Source organism: Clytia hemisphaerica, unplaced genomic scaffold (assembly GCF_902728285.1).
Source record: "Clytia hemisphaerica strain Z4C2 unplaced genomic scaffold, Clytia hemisphaerica genome assembly, whole genome shotgun sequence".
NCBI classification, from domain to species: Eukaryota; Metazoa; Cnidaria; class Hydrozoa; order Leptothecata; family Clytiidae; genus Clytia; species Clytia hemisphaerica.
In genome coordinates, this window is record NW_027104534.1 from 149,617 (window position 1) to 169,742 (window position 20,126).

At 34.6% G+C, this 20,126-nt stretch overlaps 2 protein-coding genes and 1 pseudogene across 3 annotated transcripts in view; 1 reads left to right on the top strand and 2 right to left on the bottom strand.

The window, feature by feature from the left end:
* LOC136822457 (E3 ubiquitin-protein ligase parkin-like) overlaps positions 1–19,551 on the top strand; it is a 71,448-nt gene extending 51,897 nt beyond the window's left edge. The window contains exons 5-12 of one of the 2 annotated variants that reach the window (XM_067078718.1): positions 12,852–12,938; positions 14,018–14,130; positions 14,713–14,858; positions 15,474–15,535; positions 16,713–16,859; positions 17,337–17,423; positions 18,228–18,351; positions 19,293–19,551. In XM_067078718.1, the coding sequence (XP_066934819.1) occupies positions 12,852–12,938; positions 14,018–14,130; positions 14,713–14,858; positions 15,474–15,535; positions 16,713–16,859; positions 17,337–17,423; positions 18,228–18,351; positions 19,293–19,402 (876 nt within the window). In that variant the 3' untranslated portion in view covers positions 19,403–19,551. Of the gene's footprint in view, positions 1–12,851; positions 12,939–14,017; positions 14,131–14,712; positions 14,859–15,473; positions 15,536–16,712; positions 16,865–17,336; positions 17,424–18,227; positions 18,352–19,292 lie in introns of those variants that run through there. The other variant, XM_067078719.1, reaches the window with a different exon arrangement.
* On the bottom strand, positions 277–1,933 carry LOC136822455 (protein slit-like; annotated as a pseudogene).
* LOC136822493 (slit homolog 2 protein-like) lies at positions 3,137–9,088 on the bottom strand. Its single transcript, XM_067078760.1, has 4 exons — positions 7,718–9,088; positions 5,271–6,017; positions 5,053–5,109; positions 3,137–4,527 (listed from the first exon to the last, which is right to left on the bottom strand). The coding sequence occupies exons 1-4, from the start codon at positions 9,086–9,088 to the stop codon at positions 3,385–3,387; spliced, it is 3,318 nt and encodes a 1,105-aa protein (XP_066934861.1). The 3' UTR covers positions 3,137–3,384.
* Positions 19,552–20,126: the final 575 nt, after the last annotated feature.

The window sequence follows — 20,126 nt, forward strand, 5'->3', positions numbered from 1 at the left end:
ATTAATAAATACGATCGTTAAATCCATTTGAAAACATTTCAAACAAAAGAAAAGAGGAAAACAAAGGGGTTGGCAAGCCTAGGCACAAATTAAAATTGCTAAATGTAGATTGGCCTTAAATTTCAAAACAAAGGCTGAATGAAGTCTAAACCAGGCTCTATCCAATCTAACAATCAAAACAAACTTATCGAGAACAAAAAACATTGCTTGCGAAAACGAAAGTGACACACAGACAAAAATGAAAAAACAGTACGGTTATTAATATATAGTTGTTAATGTTGAAAGAAAGTATTGTTAAAACTACCAAAAAAACAAGTTTAACAAAAAAAATTACAGCCAGTTAAAATACTGTAAAAGATTTCAAGTGCGTTCTAAAAGATCCTCCGCTTCTGTTATGTATTATACCGATAAGCTTTCCAATTCCTCTGATCTTTTGTTTAGAGACATGTTCACCTCCTCGCGATATTCTTTGTGTCCTCTTCGACGTCTGAAAAAGATAGCCAACCCAACCAATCCTATCAAAACTAATATCGCCAACACCACCATTAAGATGATGAAACCAGTATCTGGAATTGATAATTGACATTGTTGACCATGATAACCTTCGTTGCATTGGCATGTATATCCCATTGAAATGTTACTTCTCTGACAAATTCCATGATTCTGACAGGGGTTATCAAAATAGCAAATATCTTTCATTTGACAGCGCTCACCAGAATATCCTACACGACAATCGCATTTATATCCCATTGAAATGTTACTTTTCTTACAATTTCCATCATTCTGACAGGGGTTATCAAGATAGCAAATATCTTTCATTTGACAGCGCTCACCAGAATATCCTACACGACAATCGCATTTGAATGTATTTTGGATTGGCACACATATACTATTGGTTATATCTTGGCATGGTTTCAATCTCAGGTTAAATGAACAGGCGTTTTCGAATTGACAAAATTCTCCATGATTATTTCGACTGCAGGAACAATTGTAATTGAATTGGTCAGCAACTTGACATGTTGCATCGTTTTGGCATTCGTTGACAGAGCAGGAACTACAATTTAATTTGTTCTTGCGGTAGAAATCATACAATTCAATACCATTGCATTTACCATAAACTGTTCCATCATGGTAACTTTCACAATAAGTAATTGTATCATACATAACACAATCGCATATCAATGGGTTGTTCTCGAGTTCCAATATCTCAGGAACAGCTGAACCAAACCAATCTCTTCGTGCTGTTGTTATCTTATTGTACGGCAAGTCCAAGGTCACCAAAGATGGAAGATCAACAAAGACTCCAGTTTCAACAGTCGTTATATCATTACGAGCTAAGAATAATGTCGTAACTTAGCTAATCCGGTAAACGTACCCTTTCGCAGAGTCGTCAATTTATTACCTCCTGCGTACAGATATTCTAGTTGTGAAAGATTCTGAAAAACACGAGGTTCCAAATTTTCAATACCATTTCTTTTAAGAAATATAGTTATGATAGAATCGTACCCTTCAAAGTCCTTTTGTTTAATTTTATTAATATTATTGTCTTCTAGCTCGAGAATGGTGATGCTTGGTATATAAAGTGATACGTTTGCAGGCAATCTGGTCAGTTGGTTTTTATTCAACAAGATTCGATCAAGTTTAGTGAAATTAACAAAAAGTTCAGCTTGAAATTCGGTGATTAGGTTTCTGCTGAGATCTAAATATTCAGTTTTATTTTTATCCAATTGTGATGTAATATCCAGAAGATCTTTATTGGTGATATTTTGGTTTTCACAATGCACATCGACGGCACTATGATCCCAATAACACTTACATTTTGTTGGACAAGTTGTTGAACTTGTTGCAAAACTGGAAACAATGCAAGCCAATAAAATGAGAAGATGGTGGAATAGCATATTCATAATTTTGTTTGTCAGTTATTTTTCTTTAGGTTTTTCCTGAAAATGAGAATAAAGTGATTTTATAGTTTGTGTTATGCACATATTAATTATTAACAGCTTATTTTGGCACGAAATTCAAACCAAATATAAGCAAATTCAAACTAAGTCTTAAATACCCATGCTCTCACTGAGTAGCATCTGATGGGATTTTTCTTTTATGTGGTGTAAGTTTTGGTTAGAGAGAATGGATCTTAAGACTAGGTTGCGTCAATTTTGACTAAACTTGTTGTCATTTCAAGTATTGTTTTCTAAAAGCAAAATAAAAACCCCTGTAAAAACCAGGCAAAAACTCAACACAACTTCTTCATCTACCAAAGAACTTTGAAAAAAAAAATGAAATAAACATCCAAACTTTCCACATGTCTACTTAAATTCACATGACTGAATACTGGCATTTGATTGGTTAGTGATATTGTATAAATTAAATTTTCAAAATTTACATTAACACTACAGAATGTTAGTGAGACTCAATGGACTAGACTCAATGGACGCAATGGACTGTGCTCGAACCCAAGCACTACCAGGCTGAGTGTTAGGGAAATATAATGACAGAAATTAACCTTGGTTCTAAAAAGAAAGTTAAGAAAAAGCACAGGAAAAAGTATGGAAATCACATGCTTGTTAAAACTGATTTCTGTGCATGTGATTCTGAAAAAAATCACAAGCGTGTGAAAATACAATTCACCAGCCATCTTTTCTCGACTTATTAAATGGGGTGTGACTAGATTTAAAATCACAAATAGGATTGTCTGTCTTTTTTAGAGAGAGAGAGGTTTAATACCCTAAAAGTAACTCATATCTATTCTATTTAACAAGTGAGAAAAGATGGATTGTGAATTACATTTTCACACGCATGTGATTTTTTGCAGGATCACATGCTCGGAAGTTGGTTTTCACACGCATGTGATTCACGGATTTTTTCCTGTGAAGAATGTTAAAACACTACAAAAGAACACCAACATTAACATAAAACATCCAGTTATTTGACTATAAAAGATTTAAAGTGTGTTCTAAAGATCTTTAACTACATGTTTTATTTTTTATAAGCAAGTGTCTGTCCCTATGTCAGGCTCGCATTATGCTTAGCATTCTATTGTTCTCAAACAATAGAGCCATTGTTTAGGTACCAAAAACTGAGCCTGCATATGCTTATAAACGTTATGCTTATAAAAGAAAAAACATGTATAGCGTTATTGATTACATCGATATACAGTTGACTCTCTCTAATTCGATTTTTGAAGGGCAGATAATCTTCTTCGAATTTAAGAAGTATTCGAATTACAGAGAGTATTTTATATCATTGTCCAGTTGAGGGGACCAATATTTCAGTTCGAAATACGGAAAGATACGAATTGCAGAAGTTCGAATTAGTTAGTAAGAGATTTGACGGTATTTAACCTCCATGATTCAACTACACAGGGACGCCTTCCAATTTCTCTGATCATTTGTTTTGAGACATGTTCACCTGCTCGCCATTATCTTTGTGTCCTCTTCGACGTCTCAAAAAGATAGCCAACCCAACCAATCCAATCAAAACTAAAATCGCCAACACCACCATTAAGATGATGAAACCAGTATCTGGAGTTGATAATTGACATTGTTGACCATGATAACCTTCTTTGCATTGACATGTATATCCCATTGAAACGTTACTTATCTGACTGAATTGGTCAACAACTTGACATGTTGCATTGTTTTGGCATTCATTGACAAAGCAGGAACTACAATTTAATTTGTTCTTGCGGTAGAAATCTTCCAATCTTCCAATACCATTGCACCAACCCCAAACCCTTTCACTGAAATAAGTAATTGTATCATACATAACACAATCGCATATCAATGGGTTGTTCTCGAGTCCCAATATATCGGGAACAACTGAACCAAACCAATCTCTTCGTGCTGTTGTTATCTTATTGTACGGCAAGTATATCCAACTCAAAGACGGAAGATCACCAAAGACTCCAGTTTCAACAGTCGTTATATCATTACGAGCTAAGAATAATCGTCCTAACTTGGCTAATCCGGTAAACGTACCCTTTCGTAAAGTCGTCAATTTATTACCTCCTGCGTCCAGATATTCTAGTTTTGAAAGATTCTGAAAAACACGAGGTTCCAAATTTTCAATACCATTTCTTTGAAGGAATATAGATATGATAGAATCGTACCCTTCAAAGTCCTTTTGTTTAATTTTATTAATATTATTGTCTTCTAGATCGAGAATGGTGATACTTGGTATATAAAGTGATATGTCTGCAGGCAATCTGGTCAGTTGGTTTTTGTTCAATGTGATTCGATCAAGTTTAGTGAAATTAACAAAGAGTTCAGCTTGAAATTCGGTGATCAGATTACTGCTGAGACTTAAGTGCACAGTTTTTTTTGTATCCAATTGGGATGCAATATCTAGAATATCTTTGTTGGTGATATTTTGGTTTGTACAAAACACATCGACGGCACTATGACCACGTTCCCAATAACACTTACATTTTGTTGGACAAGTTGTTGAGCTTGATGCAAAACTGGAAACAATGCAAGCCAATAAAATAAGAAGATGGTGGAATAGCATATTCATAATTTTGATCGTCAGTTATTTTTCTTTAGGTTTTTCCTGAAAATGAGAATAAAGTCGTTTTTATACACATTATTAATTATTAACAGCTTATTTTGGCACGAAATTCAAACCAAATATAAGCAAATTCAAACTAAGTCTTAAATACCCATGCTCTCACTGAGTAGCATCTGATGGGATTTTTCTTTTATGTGGTGTAAGTTTTGGTTAGAGAGTATGGATCTCAAGACTAGATTGCGTCAATTTTGACTAAACTTGTTGTCATTTTAAGTATTGTTTTCTAAAAGCAAAATAAAAACCGCTGAATAAACCAGGCAAAAACTCAACACAACTTCTTCATCTACCAAAGAACTTTGAAAAAAAATAATGAAATAAACGTCCAAACTTTCCACATGTCCACTTAAAATCACATGACTGAATTCTTGCATTCGATTGGCTAGTGATATTGTATAAATTAAATCTTCAAAATTTACATTAACACTACAGAATGTTAGTGAGACTCAATGGACTAGACTCAATGGACGCAATGGACTGTGTTCGAACCCAAGCACTACCAGGCAGAGTGTTAGGGAAATATAATGACAGGGATGAATCTTGATTCTAAAAAGAAAGTTAAGAAAAAGAATGTTGAAACACTACAAAAAAACACCAACATTATATCCCATTGAAATGTTACTTTTCTTACAAATTCCATCATTCTGACAGGGGTTATCAAAATAGCAAATATTTTTCATTTGACAGCGTTCACCAGAATATCCTACACGACAATTGCATTTATATCCCATTGAAATGTTACTTTTCTTACAAATTCCATCATTCTGACAGGGGTTATCAAAATAGCAAATATCTTTCATTTGACAGCGTTCACCAGAATATCCTAGACGACAATCGCATTTGAATGTATTTTGGATTGGCACACATATACTATTGGTTATCTCTTGGCATAGTTTCAATCTCAGGTTAAATGAACATGCGTTTTCGAATTGACAAAATTCTCCATGGTTATTTCGACTGCAGGAACAATTGTAATTGAATTGGTCAACAACTTGACATGTTGCATCGTTTTGGCATTCATTGACAGAGCAGGAACTACAATGTAATTTGTTCTTGCGGTAGAAATCTTCCAATCTTCCAATACCATTGCACCAACCCCAAACTGTTCCATCATGGTAACTTTGACTGAAATAAGTAATTGTATCATGCATAACACAATTGCATATCAATGGGTTGTTCTCGAGTCTCAATAATGTGAATATTTCAGGAACAGCTGAACCAAACCAATCTCTGCGTGCTGTTGTTATCTTATTGAACTGCAAGTGTATCCAACTCAAAGATGGAAGATCACCAAAGACTCCAGCTTCAAAAGTCGTAATATCATTACGAGCTAAGGATAATCGTCGTAACTTAGCTAATCCGGTAAACGTACCCTTTCGTAAAGTCGTCAATTTATTACCTCCTGCGTACAGATATTCTAGTTTTGAAAGATTCTGAAAACACGAGGTTCCAAATTTTCAATACCATTTCTTTGAAGGAATATAAATATGATAGAATCGTACCCTTCAAAGTCCTTTTGTTTAATTTTATCAATATTATTGTCTACTAGATCGAGAATGGTGATGCTTGGTATATAAAGTAATATGTTTGCAGGCAATCTGGTCAGTTGGTTTTTGTTCAATGTGATATGGTCAAGTTTAGTAAAATTAACAAAAAGTTCAGCTTGAAATTCGGTGATCAGATTACTGCTGAGACTTAAATGCACAGTTTTTTTTGTATCCAATTGGGATGCAATATCTAGAAGATCTTTGTTGGTGATATTTTGGTTTGTACAAAACACATCGAAGGCACTATGACCACGTTCCCAATAACACTTACATTTTGTTGGACAAGTTGTTGAACTTGATGCAAAACTGGAAACAATGCAAGCCAATAAAATAAGAAGATGGTGGAATAGCATATTCATAATTTTGATCGTCAGTTATTTTTCTTTAGGTTTTTCCTGAAAATGAGAATAAAGTCGTTTATATACACATTATTAATTATTAACAGCTTTTATCGGCGATCCAAAAAATATCTGCAATCGCATTGGTTAAAAAGAGTACAATATATCTTGTATTTTACATGTAAAAATATAAATTGACGAAAAGATGTTGTTGCATTGTAGCGGTAGTAGCAATCTAACGTCACTTTGCAACAATTAAGTGCCCTGCGTTTTTTTCCAACACAAAAAGTGCATTTTTTGGGTCACCGATAAACCAGTTATCAGACCTTTGCTTGTACAATAAGGAAATATTTCACTCGTTCCGAATTTTTTCCGTATATTTTCCTTGCCTAAAGGCTCGGAAAATATTGTACGGAAAAATCTCGGAACTCGTGAAATATTTCTCATATTGTACTCGTAACTGTCCGATAACTATTGCATATTTTGAGACGAAATTCAAACCAAATATAAGCAAATTCAAACTAAGTCTTAAATACCCATGCTCTCACTGAGTAGCATCTGATGGGATTTTTCTTTTATGTGGTGTAAGTTTTGGTTAGAGAGAATGGATCTTAAGACTAGGTTGCGTCAATTTTGACTAAACTTGTTGTCATTTAAAGTATTGTTTTCTAAAAGCAAAATAAAAACCCCTGTAAAATCCAGGCAAAAACTCAACACAAATTCTTCATCTACCAAAGAACTTTGAAAAAAAATGAAATAAACGTCCAAGCTTTCCACATGTCCACTTAAAATCACATGACTGAATACTTGCATTTGATTGGTTAGTGATATTGTATAAATTAAATCTTCAAAATTTACATTAACACTACAGAATGTTAGTGAGACACAGTGGACTAGACTCAATGGACGCAATGGACTGTGTTCGAACCCAAGTACTACCAGGCAGAGTGTTAGGGAAATATGATGACAGAAATTACGCTTGATTCTGAAAAGAAAGTTAAGAAAAAGAATGTTAAAACACTACAAAAAAACACCAAAATTAACATACATCCAGTTAAAAGACTATAAAAGATTTAAAGTGTGTTCTAAATAAAGATCTTCAGCTATAGCGTTATTGATCTTTTATACCATTGTCCAGTTGAGGGGACAAATGTTTTAGTTCAATATACGGAAAGATACGAATTGCAGAACTTCGAATTAGTTAGTGAGAGATTTGACTTATCCTCAATGATTCAACTACACAAGGACGCCTTCCGATTTCTCTAATCATTTGTTTAGAGAGATGTTCACCTCCTCGCCATTATCTTTGTGTCCTCTTCGACGTCTGAAGAAGATAGCCAACCCAACCAATCCAATCAAAACTAATATCGCTAACACCACCATTAAGATGATGAAACCAGTATCTGGAGTTGATAATTGACATTGTTGACCATGATAACCTTCGTTGCATTGGCATGTATATCCCATTGAAATGTTACTTTTCTTACAAATTCCATCATTCTGACAGGGGTTATCAAAATAGCAAATATCTTTCATTTGACAGCGCTCACCAGAATATCCTACACGACAATCGCATTTGAATATATTTTGGATTGGCACACATATACTATTGGTTATCTCTTGGCATGGTTTAAATCTCAGGTTAAATGAACAGGCGTTTTTGAATTGACAAAATTCTCCATGGTTATTTTGACTGCAGGAACAATTGTAATTGAATTGGTCAACAACTTGACATGTTGCATTGTTTTGGCATTCATTGACAGAGCAGGAACTACAATTTAATTTGTTCTTGTGATAGAAATCTGCCAATTCAGTACCATTGCATTTACCCCCAATTCTTCCATCATGGTAAATTTCACTGAAATAATTAATTGTATCATACATAACACAATCACATATCAATGGGTTTTCTTTGAGTTCCAAATAATCAGGAACAACTGAACCAAACCAATCTCTTCGTGCTGTTGTTATCTTATTGAACTGCAAGTAGATATAGCTCAAAGATGGAAGATCACCAAAGACTCCAGTTTCAACAGTCGTTATATCATTACCAGTTAAGAATAATTCTCGTAACTTAGCTAATCCGGTAAACGTACCCTTTCGCAGAGTCGTCAATTTATTATGTCCTACGTACAGATATTCAAGTTGTGAAAGATTCTGAAAAACATCAGGCTCCAAATTTTCTATACCATTTCTGCGAAGGGATATAGCTATGATAGAATTGTACCCTTCAAAGTCCTTTTGTTTAATTTTATTAATATTAATGTCATCTAGATCAATAATGAGGATGCTTGGTATGTAAAGTGATATGTTTGCAGGCAATCTGGTCAGTTGGTTTTCGTTTAATGTGATTCGATCAAGTTTAGTGAAATTAACAAAAAGTTCAGCTTGAAATTCGGTGATTAGGTTTCTGCTTAGATCTAATTCCACAGTTCTTTTTGTATCCAATTGTGATGCAACATCCGGAAGATCTTTGTTGGTGATATTTAGGTCTTTACAATGCACTTGGACCTCATAATTACCTTTCCAATCATGTTTCCAATAACACTTACATTTTGTTGGACAAGTTTTTGAACTTGATGCAAAACTGGAAACAATGCAAGCCAATAAAATAAGAAGATGGTGGAATAGCATATTCATAATTTTGATCGCCAGTTATTTTTCTTTAGGTTTTTCCTGAAAATGAGAATAAAGCAGAATAAAGTGATTTTAGTTTGTGTTATGCGCAAAATATGTTATTATTAACGGCTTTTTTTGGCAGGAAATTCAAACCAAATGTAAGCAAATTTAAACTGGGTCTTATTAAATACCACTCTCACTGTTTTGGTTAGTCTCCAGACTAGGTAGCGTCATTCTTGACTAGACTTGTTTCCATTTCAAGTATTTTTTTCTAAAAAAATAATAAAAACGAGGCGAAAATTCGACCAAAACTCAACACACTTCCGCGGATACAGTGTATGTGAACGTGGTGAATTCACACTCTCAATTTTCTCGAGCTTCGAAAAAATAAAAACACTAAAATTGTTTTCTATAATTTTCTTCCTGTAGAAAAAATATTTTATTCTTTCAAAGAAGCATAAATGCTTTCTGTACATAATGTTCAAAAGGTACATCTGTTGATACGTTTTAACTTCTGTGTTCAAAATGACGTCAAAGAAGCTTTTGTTTGTGTGAGAGACTCTCCATCGCACTAAGTCTCTGAAGGAGTCACATTCATCTCTGTTATAAAACCTCAACGGTGGAGATTAATTTGACAGAATTTTGTGAGAATAGTTACATATAGTTTTGCATACTTTTCACGAATTTTTATTCCTTCAGACTGTGTGAAACCACTTTTTCATACCCTTCACACCATCGCGATTTTCGTGTAAAGAAATCACGAAATTTTCCTCTCTTTCTGAGTCTGATCTAAAGTCATAAACTAACATGAGGACTTTTTGAGACTATGATTCTGTGCTCTTATAAGTAGAGTGAATCAAAGATATTATATGCATGTGTGTGGCATGTAGCAATGTATTTCCTTCAATTATCGGATTCAAAAATCGGGATTATATTGGAAAATTGGGGGTAAACCGGAATTTTCACACAGTGATAAAAATTCCTATATCCGCCCCTTTCATCTATCAAAGAACTTTCGAGAAAAGATAGTGAAATAAACGTCTAAACTTTCCACGTGTCCACTCAAAATCACATGACTGAATATATGCATTTGATTGGCTGATATTGTATAAATTCTTTTAATAATGATTTTTGACCTGCTAACGTTGTTTAAGTTGGTAAATTTTATATGGAAAAACTTGAAATTAAAAAATTCTTTAGCAGAAAAAAAATTGTAAAAATAAGACGTATCAAACTTGGTTGGTGCTCCAAAAAGGTGGTCCAAAGTTAAGGTCGTTGTCGATAATTCAGCCGTGCGCATTGTTTGGCGACTTAAAAAAGCTACTCTTAGGTTCCAAATTCGCCCCCCCCCCCCATTTTCCCGATTTTTTTGCACTTTTCCACACAAAAACATTATTGGTAACAATGCCCACCATCAAGCATGATTCAATAACATAATTTCATTGCTAAAATTTACAGATTTTACCATCGACTACAAATGAACATTCGTAAAAAACTTGGCCAAAGCTGACTAATTTTCACCAAAACTCTTCTCAAGCTACCCAAAAAAGAGGGTCGGTCGGCAAAAAAATTTAAATAAAATTAGAATTTTGTTTATAAAATCTCCTAAAAACTTTTGATAATGGAATGGTCAAAAAGGCGTACACGTTTTTTTTTTTATAAGAACAAACTATATAAGAACATAAGGCTTCGAGGCCCAAAAATTTAAGAACATTCTAAGAACATTCTAAGGCTTTGGAGACTTAAAACATGCATTTTCTTATGAAATTACATCAAAATGCTCAAAAAATGCTGAAAATAAGAACATTTTAAGAACATTTTTAGGCTTCGAATCCAAAAAGCTAAGAACATCCGAAGGCTTCGAAAATTTTTGACGTTCTTATAAAAAAAAAAACGTGTATTTATTCAGGCCAATCTCGCACTTATTTCTACTATATATGTAGATATGTAAACATCCGTAAATCTACTTTATTGGTAGTTACGGTAACTATTAAAAAGCGACAAAAAGAACGACAAACCCTAACTCTAACTATCAAAGAACGACATATTTCAAAAAACAAACCCTAACCCTAACTATCAAATAACGAAACAACATATATTAGTACACAGTTTTTACCGTAACTACCATAGATTTACGGATGCTTACATATCTACACATATAGTAGAAATAAATGTGAGGATGTGTTGTTTTATTTATGATCTAACCGCACCTGAGGAAAAAATCTATTAACTTTTTCTCATTAAATAACAAACTTTTGGCAAAGTTTAGCTTTTTAGAGTTATTAAAATGTAATTGTGCAACTTCTGACAATGTCCTGACTTGTGGAAAATCAATCGATTTTTACGCGTGCAAAAAATTGTAATTGCCCTTTAAGTACTACACGCTTCTTTTTTTTATAAGAATGGTGTAAATCCATTTCATCATGGATATTCTTAACTTTTTTGGGAAAATCTTCCTAGAATATTATTACAGCATATTCTTAGGTTAGGGTCCTAATTCAGACTAGATTTAACATTTAGTATATACGTCTCAAGCATAATTATATAATTATAAGATGGCACTTTTGTGAAAGGAGCCTGCCTTACTTGGGGGGTAATTGACAATTTACAATTGAAAATGCAATAAAAATGGCATTCTTAGCTTGAGTAGCAAAATTCCATGATGGCGATTTTCTTAGCATTATTCTTAATTTTTTGGCCATTCTCATCATGGACATTCTTATAAAGTGTATTCTTATCCTAACTTGCGGAAAAAACCAATTGATATTTTTTAGACATCGATTCACTTTTGTAATAATCTGAAATTCATAAATTGTCGCGACCAGAAATTAACATAATCGTGCATAGTTTACAATTTTTCTATTACTGGGACCTTCCAGCGATAAAACTTTTTTTTGTGGATGAAAGAATCTATTTAAACATATCCAAGCAATTAATTATTAGCATGGAATTTAGGCTTCTTCCATTTTTGTTTGATTCAAAATTTAGTTTAAATAACGGACTTTCAATACTTTTGAAGCAAATTATACTCCTGTCAATTTAAATGAAAGAGCCGATCTCATGATTAAAAAGGGGGGGGGTAACAGGAGGCCTCTGTCCTCCTACTAATATAGAGCCTATGTCGGATATGGGGGGGGGTTCAAGACATAGTCTTTGCTTAATTTTTTTGCCACCTGCTTCGTCTCGTGTATTTTACGGACTTTCCCAAAATTTCTCTTTTTTTGTCTAACTCACCCCTGCTAAAATGAATTTGAGTTGAAGTTTTGACAAGTGTAAGGTACAAAGATACTAATGAACAACAGATCGGTCTGTAAAATACCATTCACACGTGACCAAACTTAAATTTTGCACACTGTCTTAGATGGTCAATATCTACCACTGGTTAAAATCAGAGGCACCAGTAGTTCCTGATTTTCCGGTGGGGAGTCAACGTGTGTATGTACATGTTTATTTTTATAAGCAAGTGTCTGCCCCTATGTCTTTTCTTTTGTCCATGCTTTTGTTTCTTTCCTCTATTCTTAAACAATAGAACCATTGTCTAGGTACCAAAAACTGAGCCTGAATATGCTTATAAATGTTATGCCTATAGAAAAAAAACATGTTTTGTTTGGATCAAACTTGTTGATCTCTTTTATTTGAAAAACGAGCCTCCATCAAATTTCAGTCCAATCGAATAAGCCAAGATTCTTATCCATGACATTATTATTGAGTGAAAATTTGCAAAAGTAAAAACACAAATGGTTTAATTTTTATACTGCAACTCTTTTAACTATTATTTTCTCAGGGTCCAGAATCTTGGGATGACGTCATGATGACAGGAAAGATTTCTGGACATTGTCGTAACCATGCTGGTTGCCATGGATTACTTGCTGTTAGTTTCGTTACATTTTTTACATATGTTTTATATTATTCATATATTTTTAAAGGCGTAGTGGTGTGGTGGTCATCGCTTTCGACTCCCATCTTAGAGGACCTGACTTCGATTCCCATCATATGCTACTACGATCCATTTTGCAAGTGAATATACCTTCGTCGAGACCAAACCCACTATTCCATTTGAGTGGAATCGGGTGCCACTACCCTAATATACCGAGTGTACCGGGTGTGCCAGAAAAAAGTCCCCATCTTTGAAATGAATTTTATCGAGTTCTATAAACTGTTAAAGAATCAATCCTTTTGCATTAGAAAGAGGAAGGATAAACTTAAGGGGTCGATTGCCAACTTTGGTCACCTAGATCAAAAGTTATAGTCTAAATGCTAAAACATTACTTTTCAAAAAATATCGAAAAAAGGCGAAAAATGCAAAAGGATTGATTCGTTAATAGTTCATACATAGAACGCCAAAAAATCACTTCAAATAAGGGGATTTTTTTCTGGGACATCTCCGCGGTAAGAGTATGGTTATAGATGTTGCAGGCGTTGTGACACTCGCTACATATTCAGGTGAAGAACACTGTTCTCCCAGTGCTGTTCGAGTGTCAGGGTATACGCCATGAATCGACAGCTCGCATGTTTCAATGGCTATCTGCACAGAGATTCATTCCCCCGCTCCCCGGTGGTTAGAATCCATTCTGTAGGGCATGAAATCATTTCAATATCTCTTTTTCGTACTTTGATTTCTGCAGTGAACTTTAACCAATAATAAAACTGGTGGCGAACCTACGGTGAATTTTCAGGTGTTCCGTATAAAATCTTATAACGATAACTCTCTTATAAATTCCTAGCAAGAATACTTTGGTATTAGCCTTTAGATTGAAAATAAGTTTGAAAGATGAGTGCCCAATAGTCCTGATCCTTTCCAATCTTTAATGTTGAATTCGACCAAAGCCACTGATCAACCGTTGGCGGGGGGTCAGATCAACCGTTGGGGGGGTCATCGATAATCTGGTCTTATAATCGATAATAAATTTAGAAAGAATCTATGGTTCACACCCCTATTCTTTTATTTAGGAATTTTATTTCAAGTGTGAGTCACGACACGCTGGGAACACGTTGGTCACACCTTTGACACTGCTAAGGACGAACACTTTAGATGTACCTTGTCTTGCATGTACAGATGTTTGGTAAGATTGATCAACTTTCGTCTTATGCCCGAGTTACCAGGTTTGCGAAATGATGGCAGGTGCCGCCCGATTTTTGAAAATCAGAAATCTTAAGGGGGGTCTAAAATCCTGGAAAAGACCGAAATGTAAAAAAAACGTAAAAATTCTGAATTTTGGGACCGTAACCGGGACTTTTTTCCCCTAAAATCTAGCCTTTTTAAGGATAAATATTGTAGTTTTTGTAACCCTTAGGGGGTACCGAGATTAGATTTTGTGACCTTTGAGGGACTTTGAAGGCCTAAATAAGGCACCCTAAAGAGTGGCACATACCCGTACCCTCCATTTGCCTAATTATCCCCCCCCCGGGTCTAATGTTGATTTTTACGTCTACTTTATACTTGAATTTTATTTGAATCCGCTTGATTTCTTGAATCATCTTTTAATGTTGTTATGTTTCTATGGTTACGCGTTTTCTACTCCAACGTAGACTTGTAGGGGAAAATAGCCTTACTTCCTGAAAACAAATAAGGAGTTCAAAATAAAAGAGTAAAAATTTCACCGTTCTCACAACATGCTGTGCTTATTTTTATTTTCAATTTCCAGCGAGATTGTATTGGTTTTCCCATGCGAAGAAACGCACGTCATTTGTGTGGAATGTTTTGCCAGATACGTCGATACCAATTTGAACAGGCGACAATTCATTCTGTCGGAAAGAATTGGATACACCTTGGCTTGCCCTGGTCTTGGAGGTAAGTAAAAAGTAAGGTTGTTCAAATGAGTGATTTAATTCTATAACATCCCCTTCTCACAGACTTACTTACCCCTTCCCACAAGAAAAATTAGCCAAAATATCATCCCCAGTTGAAAATTATACCCTTTTCTTGCCCGTGGAAAATAATCAGATATTCTCACTGCAAAATATTGTGCTATTTTTTTTTGCCCAAAAACGATGTAATTCAAATAAAAAAACATAGGAATGTCAATCCGCATCGAGTTTTGGTTCGTTATTTTTTTCCTACCGGGTCTGTGAGAAGGGGGTGTATTCCATTTGTCAGTTTTAGTGTTTCTTTACTTTTATCGGCTCAATACTTTTTCTAAATTTTATTTTCAATCGTGTGGTTTAGCGTGGATTTCCTTTAGAAAGTTAGTTTTAAATAAGCTGAAAATGACCATAAAGATGGTGATTTTCACCGAATATAGTATGTTTGGATTTTGTTTTTGTCGAAAACATCAATTTCGCATCAGTTGTAATTTCATGAAAAGGCAAAAGTTTGCAAAACGTTGAAACTAATTCAAATTAAACTATGTTTTAGAACGATTACTAATTGGCTAGTTGATAATGTAAATACTTTCACCTATTTCAGATGGTTGCGAAGAAAGTTATATACAAGATATTCATCATTTTCTTTTGGCCGGTAAAAACCAGGTGAGGCCTAAAACTCTTCCTCCATGTTAAAATACAGTCTGTACCGTGGCGTACTGAAAAAAGTGGACACGTTTTTATAATTTATGCGAAGTTTTATGATTTGTATTATTAAATATTCCAATCTTAAAAAACTTTATTCAATCATATTTGGAATTGAATATCTCTTGGTTGAACAGATAATCTTAATCTTATTTCAATCATTCAGCCCAGTTACTCTTAGGTGCCGAATAAAACGGGGTGGGGTTGAAAATTTTCAAAATTTTAATAAACCATAGTCACAAGAAGAGTCTCTATGAATAAACGGGGGGGTTGGAAATTATCGCTTCACATATTTCACTTACACCTACATAATTATAGTAAAGATAATTTATATTTGATATTTGCTATTTGATGATAAATTTCTGAATTTTAATAAACGGGGGGTTGGAAAATGTTCGAAAAATTAACAAGTGGGGGGGGTGTTTATTTGGCACCTAAGAGTAAGATAATGAGTTTTTTCAAAAATGTGAATTTTTTTGTTGAAATTCAAAACTTCAAATTCGCATAAAAGCTTTTAGCTTGAGACTTAGACAATGGTTTTAGTGCTATTCCAAAAATATTTTATAATATTTCTAAAAGCATTCGGTTAATGGCCGTTTGATTCAAGTGGTCAAAGAGTTATATCCTTAAGTCTGGGACTTGGTATATTGGCCACTTTTGAACGTATAATACATGTCATTCGGGTTTGAAGGGTTGAAAAGGCAAAAGGTCTCTATACAGAGGACCACCTCTTTGATATTAACACCCCCTTCTCACAGACCCACTGGGACCTCTTCCCACTGAAAAAATTAGCCAGAATATCGTCCCCAGTGAAAAATATACTCAAATTTTTGCCCATGCTGAAAATAATCAGATAAGCAAATCCTCACTGCAAAATATTGTGCAATTTTTTCAACCCCTGATGAACTTTTGGGCTCGAAAACAATGGAATTAAAATCCCCAGCCATCAAAACAATGAAAATATCAATCACCATTGAGTCCATTATTTTTATCTCCACTGGCTGAAAAGATCCTACCGGGTCTGTGAGAAGGGGGTGTATATTAGGATGGTCCTAATTGGACGCAAAATATTTCAATTTGATCATTTAAAATTATATTCAACTTATATTGTTTTTCAAAAATCATTTATATTATACAGTACGAGCGATTTAAGAACTTTGCAACGGAAGAATTTGTGTTACAGAACGGTGGTATTTTATGTCCTGGTGAAAATTGTGGTAATGGATTGATGTTGGATGATGATTCAAGGAGAATTGTGTGTTATCGAGGTAGAGGTGGCTGTGGAGTAAGGTTATATTTTCCATTTGTTAACTCTTAACTTTTTCAGGGCGACGAAAACCGAAAAAATCAAAGTTTTTGAAAGCTCCAACTTCAGATGCAATTATCTCAGCTTTGGAGCAATCTAAATATAGGTCATGTTTGAGTTCGTTGGAAAGCTCTTTTTATGCTCTATTTTTTTAGCGTGCTAGATTTTTAAATAAGGTCCTCAAAAAAATTCGAACGGAATTAGCTGGGGCCGTCCTGAAAGAGTTAATTGTGGAATAAATTATCCAACGTATAGACCTTTCTAATATTTTACACTTTGTCACCTCGAATAAAAAGAAATTATTTTTCTAAACAGATATGTAGTCGATTTTTGTAGGCGCACTTCATATCAATTGGGGAAATACTTTTGAAAGAATCCAATAAAAACAATAAGCTTTATTTTTCGATCTGGAATTATTGATTATTGGAAATAATTCTAAATTTGTTCTTTTTTTAGCTGGTATTTTGTCGGCAATGTCGAAACCAATACCACGATGGTGAATGTAGGGCTAATATTCAAGAACGAGCACAAGCTACAAACGAGGTAAATAGTCGAGCAGACAAACTTTTTTTATAAGAATAACTTCTATAAGAATATCATGGTGAGATTTCGGAGTTAGAACAATAGGCCTTTTGTTTAGAACAATAGAAAAACAAGAATAATGCTCACCCCTAGTCAAAGTACACTTGTTCTCATTAAAAAAAGCATGTACCGTTCTTTACTAATGACAAGATTGAATGTATTTCACGTCTATCACTCGTTCTATAGCCTGTGAAATTTTCGCAGAAACCGGGTCTGTTTAAGAAAAACTACAGTTGACGCCCTTATCCGACATTCTACTATTCGATAGGCTCCCTTATTCGATGAAAATCCGATTCCCCTTGAAGATCGAATTAGAGAGCGTCAACTGTATTCTTGTTATTTGTCTATTTTCGAAAACACCTGCCAATCCTTTAATAAAATGTGAAGAGAATGTTTAAGAGTTTCTCAGGAAAGATTGACGCTAAATTTCCGTGCCTTTGAAAATATCAATGCAAGGGCTTCAGTCATTTGGCCTTAATTATGGCGTTAAATCTACATTTTGAAGGAAATGGCTTCAATCCTTACTGGTAAAGCATAACCCAGTCTCCTCATGTTTCAAGGGTTGAAAGCACGAACTTCATAGTTGTACAGTTGTACAGTCTCTTCAACTCGAATGTCTCCTAAACTTGAACAAGTTTTCTTTACCCTTCTTTGAACAATGCCTATCCCATAACTCGAACGAATTTGTGTTCCCGTTTGGGTTCGAGTTATGGAGACTCCATTGGATTTCTATACAAGCCTATATTGTTATTTCATGATTTTCAGTCTTATCAAATCGATCGAAACCAAGCACAACAAGCACGTTGGTTAGAAGAGGCTCACACTTCGGCTGCTATCGACCGATTCACAAAACGATGTCCTGGATGTAGTACACCAACTGAAAAAAGCGGTAAGCTATCAGCTACTAAATTTATTTCTTATCTTTTGACCGTAACTGCACCATCAACACTAAAACAGCGACATAATTTTTTGTCTTATTTGCCTCTAGAGACGTCAAGTACCGCACATATTTTTTTATAAGCAACCAGGTTGCTAAGGCTCAAGGACTCAAACTATAGCCGGGTCTTTTTCAATTTCTCCGAAAGCTTTCTAAGTAATCTAAAGATGGCGAACGAAAGCCCTTGACCTAATAAGCAAAAATATTGTATAATATCAGGGGTGATCAAATCAAATTTTTCAAATAACAAAACATGGAAAAAAATGAGTAATACTGACACACCGTCAATAGGCAAGGGTTCCCTTTTTACATTCTCGCTTCTTCTATGTTTTCTGTTACTCTTGGATACCTAATAGCCGGGGTTTGGAATAAGCGAGTTGGTTGGAAAAATTCTCAAAACTTGATAAGCTGGGTGGATTTGGAGTAAAAAAAGTTCTGGGTGGAGAATCTTTGAAACGGAGGCCAATACAGCAGAATTAGGGTAATAGAGTCAAAGAGGGAACTTTCAAAAACATTTTCCCAAAAATTAATAACCGGTGGGGTTTGGAATAAGAATGTCCTGGGTGGAAAATTCTCGAAAAATTAATTATTAGCGGAGGAACGCTTATTAGGTACCCGAGAGTCTATAGAGATAACTAGGACGCTATTTCTTTTCGACCTACGATACTGCTTCAACAATTCAACTCTGCTGGATTTAAAGTGAACTGTCAGTTCATGATATGCACCATTACAATTTCTTCTAACATTACATTACGGGCCCAACAGCTGATTGGTTGCAAGTGACGTATTGACTGATTTTACGTCACTTACAACCAATTCTCTTGTGTGATGTCAAAGACATGCATATCATGAATACAATAAAATATCAAATTTATGTTTAATTTTTCTGACAGGTGGTTGTAACCACATGACATGTACACGATGTCGTTACGAGTGGTGTTGGTTGTGTCTTATCAAATGGGGACGAAATTGTGAATCTGATCATTGGTTTAGAGCACGTTGAGAAAAGATGCTTTCGGATTGGTTGGTTTGGTGTCAATCCCTCTCAGGACAAGGGTTGAATTCACGAATCATTATTCGGTTCTAGATCAAATAGTTTTGTATATATTCGACTTATTATTGATAGCGCTATTGGAAGATTTCCTAACGTGAATATTGATAGTTTCCAATATTGCTACCTAAAGTCTGTCTCAAAATAATTTGCAGCTGGAGACAAAAATGGCTGTAACTTTTGATAGAATTCGAATCAAGTTGGGATTTTGTGCTCGTTTAAAAGATATTCGTAAGGGGAATATTATCAAGTAAAAAATTTGAGAAAAAAAAAGGAAAATAAAGATGAAAAATGAAGAAGAAAAAAATCAATTTCTTGTAGAAATGTGGTATACTTACCATTTTTACAGGAGTGATTCTTCAATCTTCGATCATCATCACTGTGAAAAAAGTTTTCAAAAATATTCATTCAATCAAAAGATATCAAATTTTATTGCTGATTGATCGACAAAACACTGTTTTTTTGTCGTTTTTTAACGTTTTTTACTACTTTACAGGCACGACGGAAGCTTTTTATATCTGGTACGGCGAATGAGGAAATTTAAGCGATTTTATAGCGAGTCTACCGACGAAGAGGAAAACTTCGGGTATTTTTGTGAAAATCTGGTACGGCGGCCGCCGTACCTGCCGTACCCGTTGCGTCGTGCCTGCTTTATAGAGTCAACCAGCAATAAACT

Excerpts from the sequence above, each read along its gene's own strand:
- LOC136822493 (XM_067078760.1), bottom strand. The coding sequence starts at position 9,088 with ATGAATATGCTATTCCACCATCTTCTTATTTTATTGGCTTGCATTGTT. Across the intron at positions 6,018-7,717 it reads TGAACATCTCTCTAAACAAA|TTTGGAACCTCGTGTTTTCA; the intron begins TGATTAGAGAAA and ends TGGTATTGAAAA. Across the intron at positions 5,110-5,270 it reads GATATAAATGCAATTGTCGT|AATCAAGATTCATCCCTGTC; the intron begins GTAGGATATTCT and ends CTTTCTTTTTAG.